Source organism: Hyla sarda, chromosome 4 (assembly GCF_029499605.1).
Source record: "Hyla sarda isolate aHylSar1 chromosome 4, aHylSar1.hap1, whole genome shotgun sequence".
Lineage (NCBI taxonomy): Eukaryota > Metazoa > Chordata > Amphibia > Anura > Hylidae > Hyla > Hyla sarda.
In genome coordinates, this window is record NC_079192.1 from 246,692,518 (window position 1) to 246,715,784 (window position 23,267).

Below are 23,267 nucleotides of genomic sequence, written 5' to 3' on the forward strand. Positions count from 1 at the left end.
TTGTGTTTAATAGCATTCTTTCATTAATATCTTGTTTGCCATTAAATCTCTTCACAAATTCAAGGATTATGTTCATTGCAATGAGTCATCTCTACTGCACAACAGAAAGCATTCAACGGATGCTCTAACAAATTGAACACCACAATTTAGAATCTGTTTGCATGGCCACAGCATAGCAATCCACCCAATCTAAGTAAAAGAAAGACGCTCACACAGAATAATCCAATATGTAAAATAAAATTCTTTATTTTTTTATACAATAAATCCAGTTAACGGAAACATTTCAATGTATCGTTTTAGTATGTAATATCCATTGTGATATTAAAGCATTTTAGAGAAAAAAACAAACAAAAAACAAACAAATGGAGATTAAAGACTGATTTGGATCTATATTAGAGAGATACATTTTCACATTGTTAAATTTTCTTCTGCTCACTAGGATGTTAGATCTTTGTGTATTTACTAATACAACTTATCCAGAAAGAAAAGCACATATTAAATATGAACAAAACATATAGTATACGCTTTCTCTGTTACAGAGATATTTATAAACACACTTGATAATAGTTCTAGTGCAGAATACTAGCATAATACAAGCTACTTAGAAATAAACCCCATGTCAACTAACAGCTTTATTTCTGAAGAAATATCTTACTCGAATATTGTATATATACAGTAATAAGTATCAGTTTTTAACTGTTTGATCTGGGGAAAAAAAAAAAAAAAAACATCAGTCACATAAATACATATTGACATCTGCATTACAGAGTATCCCTAAACCAGTAAGACGTTAAAGTCTAAATAAACGCTATCACAGATCATTATTATATATATATTTTTTATACCTTATTATAAACCATATCACAGATCAATATTGTGTTTTTAACTTTACTACATAAAAAAAATTAAAAAAAAACACCTTGTGCAATCTTCCCAAATCGTTTTGGCACAGACAAAGGATTGTGGATGCCTACCTAGATTTTTTTCTTCTATTAATATCAAAGGGAGGCCTTTGTTATGATAGGGAAGGAGATAATAAGAAAACCATACTAAGAAGTAAAATATATAGCTCTTTGAAGTCCCTCTACTTTCATAGAGAATTCTTCTCATCTAACACTGCATGTAATTAATAGGCAATCATATATAGGAAAAAAACTTAGAATATTCAGAGGCAAAAGGACAAGGAGTTTTACTGATGTGCTTCTAGTTACTGTATCTTGTGAGAAGCAGATCAAATTGTTTATTATAGAAATGTAAACATGGTATAAATAGCAAGTATGAACACATTTCCAAAAAGCACAGTACCTTATGTTCCTTTCAAGTTTATTTACAAGTAACTCACATCATCAATGGAGGTCTAGAAATGCACGGAAAAAAAAATTCTTATATAAAAAAAGTTATATGCTCAATTTAGGAAAAAAAAGACAACAATTTTAAAAGATATCGGGGAAGATTTATCAAAATCTGTCCAGAGTTGCCCATAGCAATCAGAGTGCTTCTTTCATTTTTGAAAAGGCCCCTGTAAAATGAAGGAAGCAATCTGATTGGTTGCTATGGGCAACTCAGCAAGTTTTCCTCTGGACAGGTTTTGATTAATCTCTTCCATCCCCTTTACCTAAAGTGACATTCAGGTCAAAAGCTAAAAAACCCATTAAGAGAAGTGTATTGGCCCATTTCCACTCTTAAATTCTCACCTATGTGGTTACTGCTTACTGCTTATACTACTATCTTGAGTGAATGAGATCTACTTCTGCTCTGGCAATATACAGGCAGGCTAGAGAAGCAGCATGTCAGAAGACAACTGTGAATCGGCTGTTGATGGGGAGAAACTATGTTTGGATTTGAAGACTAGGTTGAAGCTGGATTTTCAATTTTTGCTTTGTCAATCACTCTTCAGTGATTGACCTTAAGCACCATATAAGTACTAAGTTTAAGGACATAATGGGAGATTTATCAAAACCTGTGGCTAGAAAAAGTTTACCAGTTGTTAATAGCAACCAATCAAACTGCTTCTTTATTTTATTTAAAAAGGGCTCTGTAAGAAGTGATATCTTATTCTGACTTTTCAGCGGCTTTGCACCTTTTTTGTGACTTTTCACAAAAAGGTGCAGTTCATAAAACCATTCCATATCATGTGTATTGCCAAAATCATTGGATTGCAACTCAAAATCAGCAGAAATGTGTAAACCAAAAGGCGCAAAAAAGGCATAAACCCTGCTTGCACCTTTTTGGCGCCTTTTCTAGACACAAAAAAACAGTCTAAAGACAATGATAAATGTCGGTCAATGTTCAGACACAGTAGAGTGATGGACCAGAGTTAAGCTAACCATACACTAGGGATTTTTGAAGGTTCAGTTAAGACAATCTACCAATATATGAATCCAACACATCACAGCTCAATCTCTGCCTTGATCTGTGACTTAGATGTGGTTTCCATCAATGGGATGTAGATCTCTTGTTTGTATGAAATACATTACAGCAACTGAGAATGATTAAAAAAATTCCACACAGTATCTGTTATGCCTGTTATTGTCAATAAAAGGTACTAAACGTTGACAGAAAATGGTCTTAATCAGCTCTTTTGGACATAAAACATTTCCAGCTTTATTGATGAAAGGGCTGATTATATTAATGTCCATCTCAAGTCCTTGGCATTGGTGTTATGACTGCACAACATACCCTAACATGCTATTCAAAGATTATGGACACTTGTATCCTTAAGAATTGCATCCAGGTAGAATGCAGCTTAAAATAATATAAATGTAAAATTATAAACAATTCAAGAAAATAATGAAATAGGTTCCATTCATAAGTAACATTTGGTTGTTTTATCATGAATGACATTGATACGACTTTCCTACATTTCATAGAATAAATAGTTTGTTTTACAGAGGGTGAGTATTGGGCTTTAACATTACTGGGTAAGAAATTAGGCAGATTAGCATTCGCTTCTTATATAGATCCCATCTACACAACTAGCACTAAAAGGGAAGGTCCAGTCATAATCTTTCTACATAATAATGTATTGCTTGAGACTTAAAAGGAACACTAGATGGTACCTTACTGGCATAATTCAAGAAAAACGAACTAAAAGCTCAATGGCAAACACTGGTGGGGGCATAATACTTGTCTGAGCAAGTTAACCTATTAATTACTTTGAGCAATGAAGGAGTTTCCAAGTCATAGTTGGTGATGGCATATTGCTAAGATATATGGTTACTGGAACAAGCTATCCTGGTGCTCAAATTAGTTAAGCCCTCAGTCCAACATGGTTTTGTTGTTTAATCAATAAATGCCCCTCCCCACCTTCTCAACTCTGCCTTTGTCCCACTCATGATTGACAGATGGAGGTCTAATCCCCAAGCCCCCACTAAAAGCTAGAAAGGGGATATGGTGCTCTGCTCAGTACCATTGTTGATCAAGGTTTTTGCAGGTAATGCAACATTTTTTAAATCAACTGGTGCCAGGAAATTAAACAGATTTGCTGTATGCTCCAACGGAAGTTCTTTTCTTTTTAAATTTCTTGACCACAGTGCTCTCTGCTGACACCTATATCTGTCTCAGGAACTGTCAAGCGCTGCTGGGACCCCCGCGATCTCCCTGTAGCACCCGCATTCTATGCGGGAGCTGCGTCTCGTTTCGGAAACCTCCGGGTTTCCGGGACTGGGGACGTGACGTCACGCAACCCCCCCCTCCATTCATGTCCCCTCCAGGGTTTCCAAAACTGGAGAAGCGGCTCCCGCATAGAATGCGGGTGCTGCAGGGAGATTGTGGGGGGTCCCAGCAGCGGGCCCCCCGTGATCAGACATCTTATCTCCTATCCTTTGGATAGGGGATAAAAAAAATTTGACCGGAATATCCCTTATATAGGTTTGATTTTGTTGTACTTCTGGAAAAAAAAATCATAACTACATGCAGGAAAATGTATACATTTAAAAATCTCCTCTTCTGACCCCTATAACTTTTTTTTATTTTTCCACATATGGGGATGTATGAGGGCTAATTTTTGCGCTGTGCTATGAAGTTTTAATCGGTACCATTTTTGTTTTGATTGGACTTTTTGATCGCTTTTTATTCTTTTTTATGGTATAAAGTGTTACCAAAAATACGCTATTTTGGACTTTTTACTTTTTTTTACGTGTACGCCATCGTGTGGTTTAATTAACTATACATTTTTTATAGTTTGGATATTTTTGCACGCGGCGATACCACAAATGTTTACATTTATTTTTATTTACATAGTTTTATTTTTTTTTTTTATGGGAAAAGGGGGGTGATTCTGACTTTTATTAGGGAAGGGCTTAAATCACATTTATTAAGACTTTATTTTCAATGTTATAACCCCCATAGGGGCATTGATCAGTATTATCGCCGCTCGACTGCTCCTGCCTGGATCTCAGGCACGGAGCAGTCATTCGGTGATCGGACAGCGAGGTGGCAGGTAGGGATCCTCCTGCTGTCCTGCAAGCTGTTCGGGATGCCACAATTTCACCACAGCGGTCCCGAACCGCACCACTGAGCTAACCGGCAATGTTTACTTTCACTTTAGACACGGCAATCAACTTTGATAGCCGCGTCTGAAGGGTTAATACAGGGCCGCTGGGACCGACGTGATATGACGCAGGGTCCACACGTGACCCCGCGTTATACCGAGGGAGCCCGCGCAGGACATATGCATACGTCCTGTGGCAGGAATGGGTTAACCTTCTGGCACCAGTTGATTTAAAAAAAAAATGTTTTTCACCAGTAGTAAGATGTAGGTCCTTGTGGTTTGACCTTAATCAGAAAAGTATGGCCTATTCTAACATTTGGAATACCCCTTTATCTGAATGGGCAGCATAAGAATATTTTGATATACATTTTGTTTATAAATTGTTTTAATAAATTTGATCTCCAGTAAGTCATATAAAATAAAAAATAGCAGTGCAAAAAAGTTCAGTTCTATAAATCTAAAAGTCATTTTCAGTTTAAAATAAAAACTCCAGTTTTTAAAGATCAAAGTCATTGTTAGCTTCATGAAGGAAAGCAAATTCCACAGCATTCCATGCAAATTTCCAAACAATCTGAAGATTCACAACAGGCGTCCATTATTCCACAATCCATATCACAAGGGCAATTGCAGTCATCTCCCATTTCTTCTCCACAACAGCAACAACAGGTTTCAGAAGTACAGATTCCACAAGAAGCTTGTCCTAATATTATGTTGCAGAGTGTGACAAACTCACAAAATAAACAAGCTAATATACAGTGAACACAGCAATCTTCATATCCAGTAGGTTGTCCAGGCAAGTGAAGATGGTAAAAACAGTGCATAAAAAAGAAAAGAAAGAACGTCAAACAGATCATTGAGGTAACATTTAGAACAAACACATACACAATTCAAAAATTGACAAATGGGCTACTGTTTGAAAAAAAAAAAACATGATAAATCATAAAAGCATAGGCACAATCTTAAAATGGTTAATAGGCACATCATTATCAGTTATTACTTGTTTTAAAGGAGTTAAAGGTGTTAAAAGGTTTAATGTATAAGGAAAATTCACCACAATATAATCAATATCGCTAAACCAATGTAGAATTCAGTATCTAGTCAGTTGGGTAAGAATCCAGTGGATTTTCTTATGACCTAGGGAATGTTGTACATCTGTGTATTGTGTGTCAGGGGTAATATATTTAGATACTATAACTCTAGGAAATCCCAAAAAGAAACCCCAACTAAAAAGGAAAAACCTTGCTGCCTCAAATTATCACAGGAGGCTCATTGAAGGCTGCCAAACGGTAATAACTTACATTTATTGGTTGTTTCTGATCCCTATTAATGTTCTCCCCACCACAGATAAGGTCTGGCGAACCAGTAAATACTTTATGTTCCTCCTCTCAGTAAAATAGTGAGACCAACATACAGCATTGAAATGATTTCAAATTTTTCAAACTAACATTTTTCCGGAAAAAAAAAAAAAAAAAAAACACAGGAAAAAACCTAGATGTACAATCGTTATACCTAGGTATTTCACTTTTTTTTGAATGGTCAATGCTCACACAATGGGGGAGATTCTCAAAAACTACTGTAATTTCTGTTACAGCAATATTATTCACATCTTTTTTTTCTCTACACATTTTCAAAGGTCTCATGCTACTTTGAAAAAGTGTGAAAACATTTTTTCTTCACACCAAAAATTTTACTTTGTTGCAGCTATATTGGATTTTTTTGCACCAAAATTGCCAAGTTTGCAAAATTGCTGATTTTTGCGCCAAATTCAGAAAATTCTGGTGGAAACATCTCACAAAATATGGTCACTAGTGCCCAGACAAGCGATAACTGTATAAATAAAAAATTTCTGAGCTTAAATGTGAGTGCAAGTGCAATGACAAAGAAAAAAAAAATATATAATAATTTTATATATACATATCATTTTTTTTCATAGCATTTTTCAATAATAATTTATTTTTATTACAAAGCTGGTGTGAAAGTTTTTATGTAAACTGGACTCTCACCCCTTTGAAAATATCATGTAAAGCATACAATATACGTGGACTCGCCCACGTTTACAAAACTGACGTGAACATTGTAAGCCGCAGCACAAAGCTCTTTGAAAATGTGGTTGATACTTTTTGCGCAAAATAAATTTTTTTGGCGCAAAATTCTTTGAGAATTTCCCCCAATGTCTTTTAGTAAACACACATCATGATTTGCAAAATAAACAAAAAAACATACTACAAAATACACTGTACGTGCTTATTAAACTCAAAATATATGGGTTATATAGACTGTGAACAACTGAGTGTCCTGAAGAAACATTTCAAATATGTTCGACTCTGCTAGGTTTCCCACATGCTGGTCAGTACAACCTTGGCTAAGAAGTGCTGGTCAGCAGTTAATGCCTGTGTTAGGTGCCCATCTATTCTGTTCATCCATGTTGTCGGTAATTACAACTTCCATTCGTGAAGCCGGCAGTAAACCAATTAAGAGCTTGACAGAACCAAAGTTACTGCAATTATTGGGAAATATATACAAAGGAAAGCTGAATAAAGACATAAGAAGAAAGAAAGGAAGAAAAAAGTAGTTCATTTGTAGATCAGAAATTGCTAAAATGTGATGAAAAGTTGGTTGTCATGAAACACTAATAAATACAATTGCAACTATTAGGAAACTGAATGGTCAAAGGTCTTTTTCAAAGTGTTTTTTGTAGTGAATACTGAAAGAGAGTATAAGGCTCTTTTCACACTAGTGATTTGACCGTTATTGAAGTTCCGTCGCATTTTCCGTCACGATTTTCGGTGAAACCCGGCCGTTACAAAACCCCTGACGGCCGAGACTAAATCGCATTGCAGCCTATGGGATTTTGAAACTGCCTGTTTGCACCCGTATATGCCCGTAATTCATTACAGACGTTATACAGTGACGGGACATCATGGCGGAAAAATCACTGCATGCAGTAATTTTTCCGCCACGATGTCCCGTCACTGTATAACGTCCGTAATGAATTACAGGCATATACGGGTGCAAACGGGCAGTTACAAAATCCCATAGGCTGCAATGCGATTTAGTCTCGGCCGTCAGGGGTTTTGTAACGGCCGGGTTTCGCCGAAAATCGTGAGGGAACATGCGACGGAGCTTCAATAACGGTAAAATCACTAGTGTGAAAAGAGCCTAAGGCAACAATCGCTAGTAGGGGAGGCAAAGGGAGACACCAAATACAGCGTATTAAGAGCACACAAAGCTAAGGCAGGATACCATTTCCTGTATCAACTGAAAGTAAAACTCCTGTTATTTTGACTTTAACCCCTTGAGGATGCAGGAATTTTTTACCTTCTAAAAATCATAATGCTTTCCAATGGCTTGTTTTTTTTTTTTTTCAATTGTACTTTGTAATGACACAGGGGTGTGGAAAAAAAAACAAAAAAAAAAACTACTTGTCCAAGGGACTAAAGCGGAACACAATCTACTTGTCCCTCAAGAAAATCCACTTGTCCTGGTAGATGAAATAATTTCAACCAAAATACCAAAATTTCACCCCACTAGACCACCAGGGATGGATATAAGATCCCTTTAGTCACTGCTGTCAACTTTAACAGCGGTGATCTAATGGTTTAATAGCGGCCACGGTGATCGCAGCATGCCAGACTATTAGCGGCGGGAGGGCTTTAGCTAGCTCCTTTTACGCCCGAGGCAAGCCCCCCCCCCCCCCATCTGACCCCTATAACGCCAAATTTTCCATATATAGGGATGAGGGTAATCTTGTGTGACATGATCTGTAGTTTTATTAGGAAAGGGGCTTATTCACATGTATACGCACTTCTTAAAATATTTTAATCACTATTTTTCAGTCTCAATAGGGACTTACGTGTTACTGGGGGGTTCTGCTTCTCCAGTTTATGTGCTGCATTTTGTGTCAGAAAATGCTGGAAGTTGCATTTAGTTACTAGATAACTACAACTCCCAGCATGCCCTGATGCAGCCTATGGTTGTGTGGGTGTTGCAGCATGTTGCACTGTATAGTAGTACAGTTAAGGTTATTGTGTAACATGCTGGGAGTTGTAGTTTTGGTTTATGTCAGCTGCAGAGCCATAGGCTGTGTCAAGGAATACTGGGAATTACAGTTAGTAACTACAACACCCAGCATGCCCTGATGCAGCTTATGGCTCTGCAGCTGACCCGAACCAAAACTACAACTCCCAGCATGTTGCACTTTATAGTTCTACAGTTTAGGTTACGGTGTAACATGCTGGGAGTTGTAGTTTTGGTTCGGGCGTGTTTGCGTGCAACCGTGGGGCTCTTGGTCGGCGGGCGAGTATGAAGGGGTGGGATTCTGGGGGTGCAATTTAGTGTGGGTGGCCAGAAACCACTAAAAATAAATACAATTATATAGCACAACTGGCGGCAGCACTTGTCAGTCCGCCCCTGTACAAAACATACATACATACATATATCATACATACACATATACATACACCGGCCACTGCCCCCTATATCATACATTACATACATACACCCCCCCACATCATGCATTACACACACACATCACACATATACCATACACACATCATATATACACATACACTCACACCATAAATATGCACACATCATACATACACCCGCCGCTGCCCCCTATATCATACATTACATACACACATCACACATACACACATCATATATATACATGACACATACACCATACATATGCACACATCATACATACACCCCGCATCATACACCCCATATCATGTATTTATCAAATGCGATAGTCGCTATTTATGAATAAAAAAAGTCGCATCTCCATTTAAAAGTCACATATGTATTCCAGGTCCAACTTGGCTTACAGAAAGTGCATACGTCTGCAGATATTAACACCCACTTTAACAACTGTTCTTGTTCTGCATCATGAAAGCTACTACATTAATGTTAATGTTGTTAATTATAGAATTTTTTTTTATATAACTAATAACGATTAATTTTAAGGTTGAAAATACACACTGCACACCTTATTAAAGGGGTACTTCGGCGCTAAGACATCTTATCCCCTATCCAAAGGATAGGGGACAAGATGCCTGATCGCGGGGGTCCCGCCGCTGGGAATCCCCGTGATCTTGCACGCAGCAACCCATTACAATCAGTCCCCAGAGCTGTTAGCTCCGGGTCTGATTACTGGCGATCTCGGGGCCGGAGCATTGCGTGACAGCTGCCACACCCCCTCCCATAGACTTGAATTGAGGGGGGTGGAGCATGACATCACACGGGGGCAGGGCCGTGACGTCACCCCCGCGATCAGGCATCTTAACCCCTATCCGTTGGATATGGGATAAGATGTCTTAGCGCCGGAGTACCCCTTTAATTTTAGGACACGTTAATGCTGGCGTACCCTCAAAATTTTTAAATGAATGTTGTGTTGAAATAGAATAAGGCACAAAATAATTGTGAAAGAATTTTTACAGACTATGTAAATAACCCATATGTGGCACTAACATTTTTCCTTAAAAAAAAAAAAAAAGAAACATCCATAGTAATACAGCTTCATGCACATTTTGGTGTGGGTAATGTACCAAGCCATTTTTTTTGTGGCTTCACTATTGCTTATGTGCCTGTTGGTGCTGCGCTGTCTTCCTTCCTGACATAAACTCTGGTCTCAGCGCAGCGACATACGACTCCACCCATAAAATGCAGGCTCAAAATTAAACAAAAAAGCCTCCAGAGTACGGATATTCATGGTGCGGCATAGTATGTCTTTAATATTTTTTCATTTCTGAGGAGGGTGGATGGGTTGTTGGGGGATAGTTGGAGTGCAGCTATTTAGTGCCAGGCAGGCCAGTCAGGATGTCACCCGATTTGGCATAGCAACGACGCTGGGGACCGGCGTCGTTTCTATGCACGGCGCGGCGCTCTGACGTCATGCGCCGCGCCGTTCAGCGCATAGCAACGACGGAGGCCTGGAGCAGCGGAGCAGCGCGGACCCGAGCAGCGCGGACCCGACTCAGGCCTGGAGCAGCGCGGACCCGACTCAGGTAATTATGCCACCGGGGATGGGGGGAGGCAACGGGGCAGCGGTGCCGGCAATGGGTGCCGCTGCCCCTTCTCTCCTCCTGGCTGTCGGCGCCGCTTCTCTCCCCCTGGCTATCGGCGCCGGCACCGATAGTCAGGGGGACAGAACGGGCAGCGGCGCCGATAACCAGGGGGTGAAAAGGGCCGACAGCAGCACTCTAGACCCCAGGAAAGGCAGGGGGAGAGAAGCGGGCAGCGACGGCCTCTCTCCCCCTGCCTTTCCTGGGGGGGTATCGGCGTATAACACGCACACAGACTTTAGGCTAAAAATTTTTGCCTAAAAAGTGCGTGTTATACGCCGATAAATACGGTACATGCAGGAAAATGTATACGTTTAAAAATGTCATCTTCTGACCCCTATAACTTTTTTTTATTTTTCCATGTACAGGGCGGTAGGAGGACTCATTTTTTGCACCGTGATCTGAAGTTTTTATTGGTATGATTTTTGTTTTGATCGGACTTTTTGATCACTTTTTATTAATTTTTTTATGGTATAAAAAGTGACCAAAAATGCGCTTTTTTGGACTTTGAATTTTTTTTTGTGCGTACGCCATTGACCGTGCGGTTTAATTAATGATATATTTTTTTAGTTTGGACATTTACGCACGCGGCAATACCACATATGTTTATTTATTAATTTTTTTACACTGTTATTTTTTTGATGGGAAAAGGGGGGTGATTCAAACTTTTATTAGGGAAGGGGTTAAATGACCTTTATTAACACTTTTTTTTTACTTTTTTTTTGCAGTGTTATAGGTCCCCTAGGGACCTATAACACTGCACACACTGATCTTTTACACAGATCCCAGGCATGTATTAACACGCCTGTGATCAGTGTTATCGGCGCTTGACTGATCCTGCCTGGATCTCAGGCACGGAGCAGTCATTCGCCGATCGGACACCGAGGAGGCAGGTAAGGGCCCTCCCGGTGTCCTGTAAGCTGTTCGGGACGCCGCGATTTCACCGCGGCGGTCCCGAACAGCCCGACTGAGCAGCCGGGTCACTTTCACTTTCGAAGCGGCGGTCAGCTTTGACCGCCGCTTCTATAGGGTTAGAACCGCACATGGCCGCGATCGGCGATGTGTGGTATTAGCCGCAGGTCCCGGCCGTTGATGAGCGCCGGGAGCGACGCGATATGATGCGGGATCGCGGCGCGATCCCGCTTCATATCGCGGGAACCAGCGCAGGACATAAATATACTTTTTTTTTTTTATATATACCAACTGGCTCTAGAAAGTTAAACAGATTTGTTAATTACTTCTATAAAAAAAAATCTTAATCCTTTCAGTACTTATGAGCTGCTGAAGTTGAGTTGTTCTTTTCTGTCTAAGTGCTCTCTGATGACACTCGGGAATTGTCCAGAGTAGAAGCAAATCCCCATAGCAAACCTCTTCTACGTGTTCCCGAGACAAGCAGAGATGTCAGCAGAGAGCACTGTTGCCAGAAAGAAAAGAACAACTCAACTTCAGATGCTGATAATTATTTGAAGGATTAAGATTTTTTAATAAAAGTAATTTACAAATTTGTTTAATTTACTGGAGCCAGTTGTGTATATATATATATATATATATATATATATATATATATATATATATATATAGTTTTTCCTGGAATACCCCTGTAATTGACATTAATTTCCATTTTTAAACTTGTTACACAATATTTTTTTAGTCCCCAAAAGGGGACTATTACATGCAATCTTCAGATTGCTTACTCTGAAAAGTGCTGTGCCAAAGAAAAACATTGATCAGTGTAATCGGTGCTCCATTGCTACAGCCTGCCATGGCTTCTTGCAGCATTGGAGTGCAATGAACAGCAAGGAGGCAGGTAAGGGCCCTCCCACTATCCTCTTAGTTGGTCGGGACCTCGCAATTTAACCTAGAGTGTCCTGATCAGCTCAGCTAAGTAGTCAGGATTTTTTTTTTTTTTTTTAACATCAAAGTTGATTGCGGCGTCTAAAGATTAATGCCGGCCGTCATCCTGCCTGGTGGTGTCTGGCATTAGCTACAGGTCCTGGCTCCTAATAGCAGCTGGGACCATCCCACTATGGCGTGCGCTCAACTCTGGAGCGCGCATCATAGAATGGGAGCGGCGAAGGGTGTACACTTTCGCCCTCTATTAAGCTGACCTCTCCTCCACACATACACAATGCAAAAGGGGTGATTGTGACTATTTTGGCCTGCAATCGTATGTATAATGCCCATAAACAACCATTTGACTATTGTTTTCCAAAAAGGTAATTGGTCAAGTTGGATGTCTTCAGTCATGATAGCCTGAAACTACAAGTTTACTGATTATTTGCCATTTTGCAAATATAGACAAGTCTACAAAACTATAGTAAACGTAAGAATTACTATTAGAACTTTTTTTTTAAAGGAGAACTCCAGACCATAAAAATTGTGCCCCATAGTGCCGGCAGTAAAAAAATGAAGATGTACATACCTTCCTCCACTCCCCCGGGGCCTCCGGTAACTGGCTCCGGTCTCCACCGCAATCCACTTCCTGGTTGCCAGTGGTCGGATGAATCAGCCAATCACCAGCCGCAGCGCAGTCCGACTCGGCCGGCGATAGGCTGAGCCGCAGTGTGAAAACGCTTCAGGACACAAAATTCTTCACTACACCGGCACCTGCGACCGGGGACGAAAACGTCACACTGCCGCTCAGTCTATCGCCGGCCGAGTTGGACTGCGGCTGGTGATTGGCTGATTCATCCGACCACCGGCAACCAGGAAGTGGATTGCGGCGGAGATCGGAGCTGGTTACCGGAGGCCCCGGGGGAGTGGAGGAAGGTATGTACATCTCTTTTTTTTTTACTGCCGGCACTATGGGGGACAATTTTTATGGTCTGGAGTTCTCCTTTACTGTTCCGGAATCTGTTAGTTCTGTCAAAAGTTACATAAGATATCCGATCTGGCAATTCAGAAATCTAGCAAAATGGTACCATAAGCAACCTCAGGTATGAAAAGGCAGACAATCCTGCAGTAGTTTCACCGGCCTCGGATGTGCTCTTGATGCTCCCCATTGAAGAGTTTGTCCGGTGAAATGTATTTTACAACTGTCCCCAGGCTACATAATAATACAGGCATGGCCGTAAATGTTGGCACCCGTGAAATTTTTCTAGAAAATTAAGTATCTCTCACAGAAAAGGATTGCAGTAACACATGTTTTGCTATACACATGTTTATTCCCTTTGTGTGTATTGGAACTAAACCAAAAAAAGGGAGCAAAAAAAGCAAATTGGACATAATGTCACACCAAACCCCAAAAATGGTCTGGACAAAATTATTGTCAACCTTAACTTAATATTTGGTTGCACACCCTTTGGAAAAAATAACTGAATTCAGCCACTTCCTATAACCATCAATAAGCTTCTTACACCTCTCAGCTGGAATGTTGGATCACTCTTCCTTTGCCAACTGCTCCTGGTCTCTCTTATTGGAATGACGCCTTTTCCCAGCAGCAATATTAAGATCTCTCCACAGGAGTTCAATGGGATTTAGATCTGGACTCATTACTGGCCAGTTCAGAACTCTCCAGGACTGTGTTGCCATCCTTTTCTGGGTGCTTTTTGACATATGTTTGGGGTCACTGTCCTGCTGAAGACCCAAGATCTCGGACGCAAACCCAGCTTTCTGACACTGGGCTGTACAGTGCGACCCAAAATTCATTGGTATTCCTCAGATTTGACTTGCACACATTCAAGGCACCCAATGCCAGAGGCATCAAAATAACCCTAAATCATCATTGAACCTCCACCATACTTGACTGCAGGCACTGTGTTTGTAGTCCTCATTCAGTTTTCGGTAAACAGTACAATGTTGTGCCTCACCATAAAGTTCTATCTTGGTCTCCTCTGTCCAAGAGACGTTTTCCCAGAAGGATTTTGGCTTACTCAAGTTCATTTTGGCAAAATGTAGTCTTAATTTTTTATGTCTCTGTGTCAGCAGTGGGTCCTCCTGGGTCTCTTGCCATAGAGTTTCATTTCATTTAAATGTCAACAGATAGTTCACACTGACACTGATGCTCCCTGAGCCTGCAGAACAGCTTGAATATCTTTGGAACTTGTTTGGGGCTGCTTATCCACCATACGGACTATCCTACATTGACACCTTTCATCAATTTTCCTCTTCCGTCCACGCCCAGGGAGATTAGCTACAGTGCCATGGGTTGTAAACTTTTTAATAATGTTGCGCACTGTGGACAAAGGCAAATCTAGATCTCTGGAAATGGACTTGCAACCTTGAGATTGTTGATATTTTTCCACAATTTTGGTTCTCAAGTCCTCAAGACCGTTCTCTTCTCCTCTTTCTGTTGTCCATGCTTAGTGTGGCACACACAGACACACAATGCAAAGACTAAGTGAATTTCTCTCCTTTTTATCTGCTTTCAGTTGTTATTTTTATATTGCCCACACCTGTTACTTGCCCCAGGTGAGTTTAAAGGAGCATCACATGCTTGAAACAATCTCATATTTCAACAATTTTGAAAGGCTGTCAATTCTATAGAGCCCATTTTTGGAGTTTGGTGCAACATTATGTCCAATTTGCTTTTTTCCCCTCCCTTTTTTGGTTTAGTTCCAATTCACACAAATGGAAAAAACACGTGTATAGCAAAACATGTGTTACTGCAATCTTTTTCTGTGAGAAATACTTAATTTTTAAGGAAGATTTTAGGGCACTGTGGATTCACTCCATAAAGCAGGCTCCATAAAGCAGGCTGTCAGCAGATATCCGGTCGGAGACGGACAACTTAAAAACTAAGTTGCTGCCTCTCAACCAATAAGAGAATGACATAGGTGAACAGAATATCAGCACTAGGCCATCAGCAAGTCATAAAATATTCTTTGTCCTGTCATTTTAAACACAACTGGAGTCATTTACAAATGTAATCCTGACTCTTTTTTTCTAGGGTTTTGCGCCCAAATTCTGTTGCATGCTCTGTGTGCCAGAAATTGTGACCAAAAAATCCAAAAGAAAATTTTTTCTCAGAAAGCAAAAATAAGGGACAAGTCCAATGAAAAAGGCGGAAGGATTGTCAAAAAAAAGGGGTGTGTCCCCAAAACATTCGAAAACAGCCATGCCATAAAATGTGGTAGATTTGTGGTCTGGAAAACCTGACAGAACAGAGCAGTCGTACAAAAAAAAAAAGTAAACCCTAGGGTAAAATTGCCAACTCAGTAAATCCCGTTGGAAAAAAAAAAAAAAAACACAAAATAAACTACACTTTACTATTAGTAAATTAGGGCCAATATTTGTATTTGCTTAATGACATATCAGTCAGCTGTAATACTAAATGAATATGATTATCATAATAGTTTTTAGGTGCTGCAGGCTTTAAAAATTACAGTACCAAGTTTATATAAAAACATGTTTCACTAAAAGTTTATACTGATGCAATATTGTCATTTGCACCCAAACCATAGGACACATATTGCTTGTTTTTACAGATTAAATTATGGGAAGCTTATGTGTCCAATGTTAGCTTGGGTAAAGGCATGTTTCTCTGGTAGTGGTTGGGATAAAGGAGTGTATTAATTATTGGTTAAGCATTGATGTAAGTCTGATGTAAGTGAAACAGTAAATAAATGCACTTACTCAACACTAACCTTGGTCATCCTTTAAGCTAGCTATATTCACAAAGTTCAGAACACTCAAAACAGATCTCCAGGCACTCAGCTGTCTCACAGCAAGAATCAAAAAGGGCAAAGTCACAATCAAAGTGGAAGTTGAGGTCCTCAGCAGGAATTTCCTCAAGGCCCACACAGACATTGGAACAGCAGCCACAGCAGGAATTACAGGCCTCATGCAGACAGGAGCAAACCTGATGTGGGCCAAGGATGAACTCCGTGCACTCACAGAAAAGACAGGCCAAAATCAAAGAAGCACAGCAGTCTAATGCAAACAAGAAAGAACAAAAACTAAAGAGATGATACATAGATAGACAGAAATAGATGTAGCAAGAAGAAAAAACACAACACGTAATACATTTTTTTATGTTCCTTTAAAAATTCATTATTTTCTCTTACTAAGGAATGCTGCCATTTTACAATATAGCTAAACAAAAGCAAAAATAGCTCATCATATTGTAAGTTGCATTCATCTTATCGACATGCATTCCTAATGTTACACTGCTCATCAATTGTTACTTTTCTGAAAAGTTCCTATAGCAATGCCTTTACATACTGAATCATAAACAATAGCATATGTGCAGAATTATTAATTGAAACGAAAAAGAAAATAAGCAATACATCAATAAAAAGAAACTGTACACACTAGACAATACTAGAAAAAGCCAAATACATTATCTACAAAAGAATAGTTATTCTTACAATCACAAGTCTTAACAATAGAGACAATAGTCACAAAACTGTAGAAAAGATGTATTCAGTGCCCCCTCAAGTTACTTTATTCATTGGTTCCAGGACAATCATTGTATGTTGAATATATTGTTTATGTGTATAGAAATATACACACATATTATATATATATACACACACACACATATATATAAATTATATATCTCCATCCCCTTAACCCCTTAACGACGGAGGACGTAAATGTACATCCTGGTGAGGTGGTACTTAACGCACTAGGATGTACATTTACGTCCTAAGCATAACCGCGAGCTTCGGAGCGATGCCCGGATCATGTGCGGCTGGTCCCAGCTGCTGATCGCAGCCAGGGACCCGCCCGAAATGGCGGACATCCATGGCATTTGCGCGGGGTGTCTGCTGATCGATATCAGCAGTCACCCCGGTATGGTCCCCGCCTGGCGGGGACCAGAATTCCCTGTGACGTACCGGTACGTCATGGGTCCTTAAGACCCAGGGTGTTATGACGTAGCGGTACGTCTTGGGTCCTGTGGGGGTTAAAGGGGTACTCCAGTGGCACACTTTTTTTTTTTTTTTTTATGAACTGGTGCCAGAAAGTTAAACAGATTTGTAAATTACTTCTACTAAAAAATCTTTATCCTTCCAGTACTTATTAGCAGTTGTATGCTACAGAGGAAATTCTTTGCTTTTTGAATTTCTTTTTTGTCTTGTCCACAGTGCTCTCTGCTGACACCTCTGTCCGTGTCAGGAACTGTCCAGAGTAGCATAGGTTTGCTATGAGGATTTTCTCCTGCTCTGGACAGTTCCTGATACGGGCATCAGGTGTCAGCAGAGAGCACTGTGGACAAAACAAAAAAGAAATTCAAAAAGCAAAGAATTTCCTCTGTAGCATACAGCTGCTAAAAAGTACTGGAAGGATATAGATTTTTTTAATAGAAGTAATATACAAATTTGTTTAACATTCTGGCACCAGTTGATTTAAAAAAAAAATGTTTTTCCACCGGAGTATCCCTTTAACCCCTTAAGGACCGAGCCCTTTTTCACCTTAAGGACCAGAGCATTTTTTGCAAATCTGACCACTGTCATTTTAAACATTAATAACTCTGGAATGCTTTTAGTTATCATTCTGATTCCGAGATTGTTTTTTCGTGACATATTCTACTTTAACTTAGTGGTAAAATTTTATGGTAACTTGCATCCTTTCTTGGTGAAAAATCCCCAAATTTGATGAAAAAAATTAAAATTTTGCATTTTCTAACTTTGAAGCTCTCTGCTTGTAAGGAAAATGGATATTCAAAAAAATGTTTTTGGGGTTCACATATACAATATGTCTACTTCAAAGTTCAGCAGCAATTTTGAAATTTTTCACAAAATTTTCAAACTATTTTTCAGGGACCAGTTCAGTTTTGAAGTGAATTTGAAGAGTCTTCATATTAGAAATACCCCATAAAAGACCACATTATAAAAACTGCACCCCCCAAAGTATTCAAAATGACATTCAGTAAGTGTATTAACCCTTTAGGTGTTTCCCAGGAATAGAAGCAAAGTGAAGGAGAAAATTCAAAATCTTCATTTTTTACACTCGCATGTTATTGTAGACCCAATTTTTGAATTTTTGCAAGGGGTAAAAAGGAGAAAATTTTTACTTGTATTTGAAACCCAATTTCTCTCGAGTAAGCACATACCTCATATGTCTATGTTAATTGTTCTGCGGGTGCAGTAGAGGGCTCAGAAGGGAAGGAGCGACAAATGGTTTTAGGAAGCCCCTATGGTGCCAGGACAGCAAAAAAAAAAACACATGGCATACCATTTTGGAAACTAGACCCCTCAGGGAACGTAACAAGGGGTAAAGTGAACCTTAATACCCTACAGGCGATTCACGACTTTTGCATATGTAAAAAATAAAAAAAAAAAATTTTTTTACCTAATATGCTTTGTTTCCCAAAATTTTTACATTTTTAAGAAGGGTAATAGCAGAAAATACCCCCCACAATTTGAAGCCCAATTTCTCCCGATTCAGAAAACACCCCATATGGGGGTGAAAAGTGCTCTGCTGGCGCACTACTGGTCTCAGAAGAGAAGGAGTCACATTTGGCTTTTTGAAAGCAAATTTTGCTCTGGGGGCATGCCGCATTTAGGAAGCCACTATGGTGCCAGAACAGCAAAAAAAAAAACACATGGCATACCATTTTGGAAACTAGACCCCTCGGGGAACGTAACAAGGGGTTAAGTGAACCTTTATACCCCACAGGTGTTTCATGACTTTTGTATATGTAAAAAAAATTTTTTTTTTTTTACCTAAAATGCTTGTTTTCCCAAAAATTTTACATTTTTAAAGGGTAATAGCAGAAAATTCCCCCCAAAATTTGTAACACAATTTCTCCCGAGTACGGTGATACCCCATATGTGGCCCTAAACTGTTGCCTTGAAATATGACAGGGCTCCAAAGTGAGAGCGCCATGCGCATTTGAGGCCTAAATTAGGGACTTGCATAGGGGTGGACATAGGGGTATTCTACACCAGTGATTCCCAAACAGGGTGCCTCCAGCTGTTGTAAAACTCCCAGCATGCCTGGACAGTCAGTGGCTATCTTGCAATACTGGGAGTAGTTGTTCTGGAAACAGTGGCGTACCAGACGTTTTTAATTTTTATTGGGGAGGTGAGGGGGGTTGTATAGGGGTATGTGTATATGTAGTGTTTTTTACTTTTTATTTTATTTTGTGGTAGTGTAGTGTTTTTAGGGTACAGTCACATGGGCGAGGGTTCACAGTAGGTTCTCGCTGGCAGCTTGAGCTGCGGCAGAAAATTTGCCGCAGCTCAAACTTGCAGCCGGATACTTACTGTAAACCTTCGCCCATGTGAGTGTACCCTGTACGTTCACATTGGGGGGGGGGGGGGGGGGGACATCCAGCTGTTGCAAAACTACAACTCCCAGCATGTACAGTCTATCAGTGCATGCTGGGAGTTGTAGTTTTGCAACCGCTGGAGGCTCCGTTTTGGAAACAGTGACGTACCAGACGTTTTTCATTTTTATTGGGGAGGGGAGGGGGGCTGTGTAGGGGTATGTGCATATGTAGTGTTTTTTACTTTTTATTTTTTTTTTGTGTTAGTGTAGTGTTTTTAGGGTACAGTCGCACGGGCGGGGGTTCACAGTAGTTTCTCGCTGGCAGTTTGAGCTGCGGCAGAAAATATGCCGCAGCTCAAACTTGCAGCCGGATACTTACTGTAATCCTCCGCCCATGTGAGTGTACCCTGTACGTTCACATTGGGGGGGGGGGGGGGGGATAAACATCCAGCTGTTGCAAAAATACAACTCCCAGCATGTACGGACAGCGGAAGGGCATGCTGGGTCTTGTAGTTATGCAACAGCCGGAGGCATACTACTTAGGCTGGGGATGCTGGGGATTGTAGTTATGCAACAGCTGGAGACACGCTGGTTTGCTACTTAACTCAGTGTGCCTTCAGCTGTTGCAAAACTACAACTCTCAGCAGTCACCGACAGCCAACGGGCATGCTGGGAGTTGTAGTTATGCAACCAGCAGATGCACCACTACAACTCCCAGCATGCACTTTAGTTGATTGTGCAAGCTGGGAGTTGTAGTTATACAACAGCTGAAGGTACACTTTTCCATAGAAAAATGTGCCTCCAGCTGTTGCAAAACTACAAGTCCCAGCATGCCCATAAGGGCATGCTGGGAGTTGTGGTGGTCTGCCTCCTGCTGTTGCATAATTACAGCTCCCAGCATGCCCTTTTTGCATGCTGGGAGCTGTTGCTAAGCAACAGCAGGAGGCTGTCACTCACCTCCTGCTGCTGCTCCACGATGCCGCCGCACACGTCAGTCCTTCGCCGACGCCGTCTCTCCTGGGGCCCCGATCCCAACAGGGACACCGGGGATCAGGGTCCCCAGCACCCGGGATCTTCTGCCCGCACCCGCTCACATCCTCCGGAAGAGGGGCGGAGCGGGTTGCGGGAGTGACACCCGCAGTAGGCGCCCTGATTGGTCGGATGGGAAACCGGCCGACGAATCAGGGCGATCGTGAGGTGGCACCAGTGCCACCTCACCCCTGCTGGCAATGGCACTGTGACAAGAGCACTGTGGACAAGACAAAAAAATTCAAAAAGCAAAGAATTTCCTCTGTCGCATACAGCTGCTAAAAAGTACTGGAAGGATATAGATTTTTTTAATAGAAGTAATATACAAATTTGTTTAACATTCTGGCACCAGTTGATTTAAAAAAAAAAAATGTTTTTCCACCGGAGTATCCCTTTAACCCCTTAAGGACCAAGCCCTTTTTCACCTTAAGGACCAGAGCATTTTTTGCAAATCTGACCACTGTCACTTTAAGCATTAATAACTCTGGGATGCTTTAACTAATGAATTTGATTCCAAGATAGTTCTTTTCATGACATATTCTTCATTTATGTTTATGGTAAATTTTTGTCGATACTTGCATAATTTCTGGAATTCTTTAATTTCGTGAAAAATGCTAACATTTCATGAAAAATTAGAAAATTAGAATTTTTCTAGCTTTGAAACTCTCTACTTGTAAAGAAAGTGGACATGTCATATAAATTATATATTGATTAACATATACACTATGTCTACTTTATGTTTGCATGGTAAAGTTGACATGTTTTTACATTTTGAAGACATTAGAGGGCTTCAAAGTTTAGCAGCAATTTTCTAATTTTTCACAAAAATTTCTAAATCTGAATTTTTAGGGACCAGTTCAGTTTTGAAGTGAATTTGAGGGTCTTTATGTTAGAAATACCCCATAATGGACCCCATTATGAAAACTGCACCCCTCAAAAGGACATTCTGAAAGTGTGTAAACCCTATAGGTGTTTCACAGGAATAACAGCAAAGTGGAGAAGAAAATTCTAAATATAATTTTTTTTACACTAACATGTTCTTGTAAATCATTTTTTTTTTTCATTTTTACAGGAGGTAAAAAGGAGAAATATCCCCCCAAAATATGTAACCCCATTTTTATTGAGTAAGGAAATACCTCATATGTGGATGTAAAGTGCTCTGTGAGCGCACTAGAGGGCTCAGAAGGGAAGGAGTGACATTGGGCTTTTGGAGAGTGAATTTTGCTGAAATGTTTTTTGGGGAGCATGTTGCATTTCGGAAGCCCCCATGGTGCCAGAACAGCAAATAAAAAAAACACATGGCACACTATTTGGGAAACTACACCCCTCAAGGAACATAATAAAGGGTATAGTGAGCCTTGACACCCCACTAGTGTTTGACAAATTTTCGCTAAAGTTGGACGTGAAAAATAATTATTTTTTTTTTTTCACGAAAATTTTTCATTTTCACAAGGAGTAATAGGAGAAAAAGCCCCCTAAAATTTCTAACACCATTTCTTCTGAGTATGGAAATACCCCATATGTGGATATAAAGTACTCTGCAGGCGCAATACAGGCCTCAGAAGAGAAGGAGCATCATTATGCTTTTGGAGAGAGAATTTTAGTGGAATGGAAGTCGAGAGGCCATGTTCCTTTATAAAGCCCCGTGCTACCAGAACAGTGGACCCTCCCACATGTAACCTAATTTTGGAAACTACACCCCTCACCGTATGTAATAAGGGGTGCAAAGAGCATTTACACCCCACTGGCATTTGACAGATATTTGGAAGAGTGGGCTGTGCAAATGAAAAATACAATTTTTCATTTTCATGGACCACCGTTCCAAAAAATCTGTCAGGCAACTGTGTAAATGCTCACTGGACCCCTTATTACATTCTGTGAGGGGTGTAATTTCCAAAATAGGGTCACATATGGGGGGGCTGTTCTGGAAGCAAGGGGGCTGGCTTTGTAAATGAACATGGGCTTCAATTCCAGTCAAATTCTCTTTTCAAAAGCCCAATCGTGCTCCTTCTCTTCAGAGCCCTGTAGTGCGCCCGCAGAGCACTTTACATCCACATACAGTCATTGCCGTAAATGTTGGCACCCCTGAAATTTTTCTAGAAAATGAAGTATTTCTCACAGAAAAGGATTGCACTAACACATGTTTTGCTATACACATGTTTATTCCCCTTTGTGTGTATTTGAACTTAAAGGGGTATTCCAGGAAAAAACTTTTTTATATATATTAACTGGCTCCAGAAAGTTAAACAGATTTGTCAATTACTTCTATTAAAAAATCTTAATCCTTTCAGTACTTATGAGCTTCTAAAGTTAAGGTTGCTCTTTTCTGTCTAAGTCCTCTCTGATGACACCTGTCTCGGGAAACGCCCAGTTTAGAAGCAAATCCCCATAGCAAACCTCTTCTAAACTGGGCGTTTCCCGAGACAGGTGTCATCAGAGAGTACTAAGACAGAAAAGAACAACCTTAACTTCAGAAGCTCATAAGTACTGAAAGGATTAAGATTTATTTAATAGAAGTAATTTAC

General features: G+C 40.2%; 1 protein-coding gene across 5 annotated transcripts in view; it reads right to left on the reverse strand.

The window, feature by feature from the left end:
* Positions 1 to 227: 227 nt before the first annotated feature.
* Positions 228 to 23,267, reverse strand: part of MDFIC (MyoD family inhibitor domain containing) — a 164,142-nt gene continuing 141,102 nt past the window's right edge. For 4 of the 5 annotated variants that reach the window (XM_056573861.1, XM_056573860.1, XM_056573863.1 and 1 more), the window contains one exon: positions 228 to 5,261. In XM_056573861.1, coding sequence (XP_056429836.1) covers positions 5,014 to 5,261 — 248 coding nt within the window. In that variant the 3' untranslated portion in view covers positions 228 to 5,013. Of the gene's footprint in view, positions 5,262 to 16,157; positions 16,429 to 23,267 lie in introns of those variants that run through there. The other variant, XM_056573864.1, reaches the window with a different exon arrangement.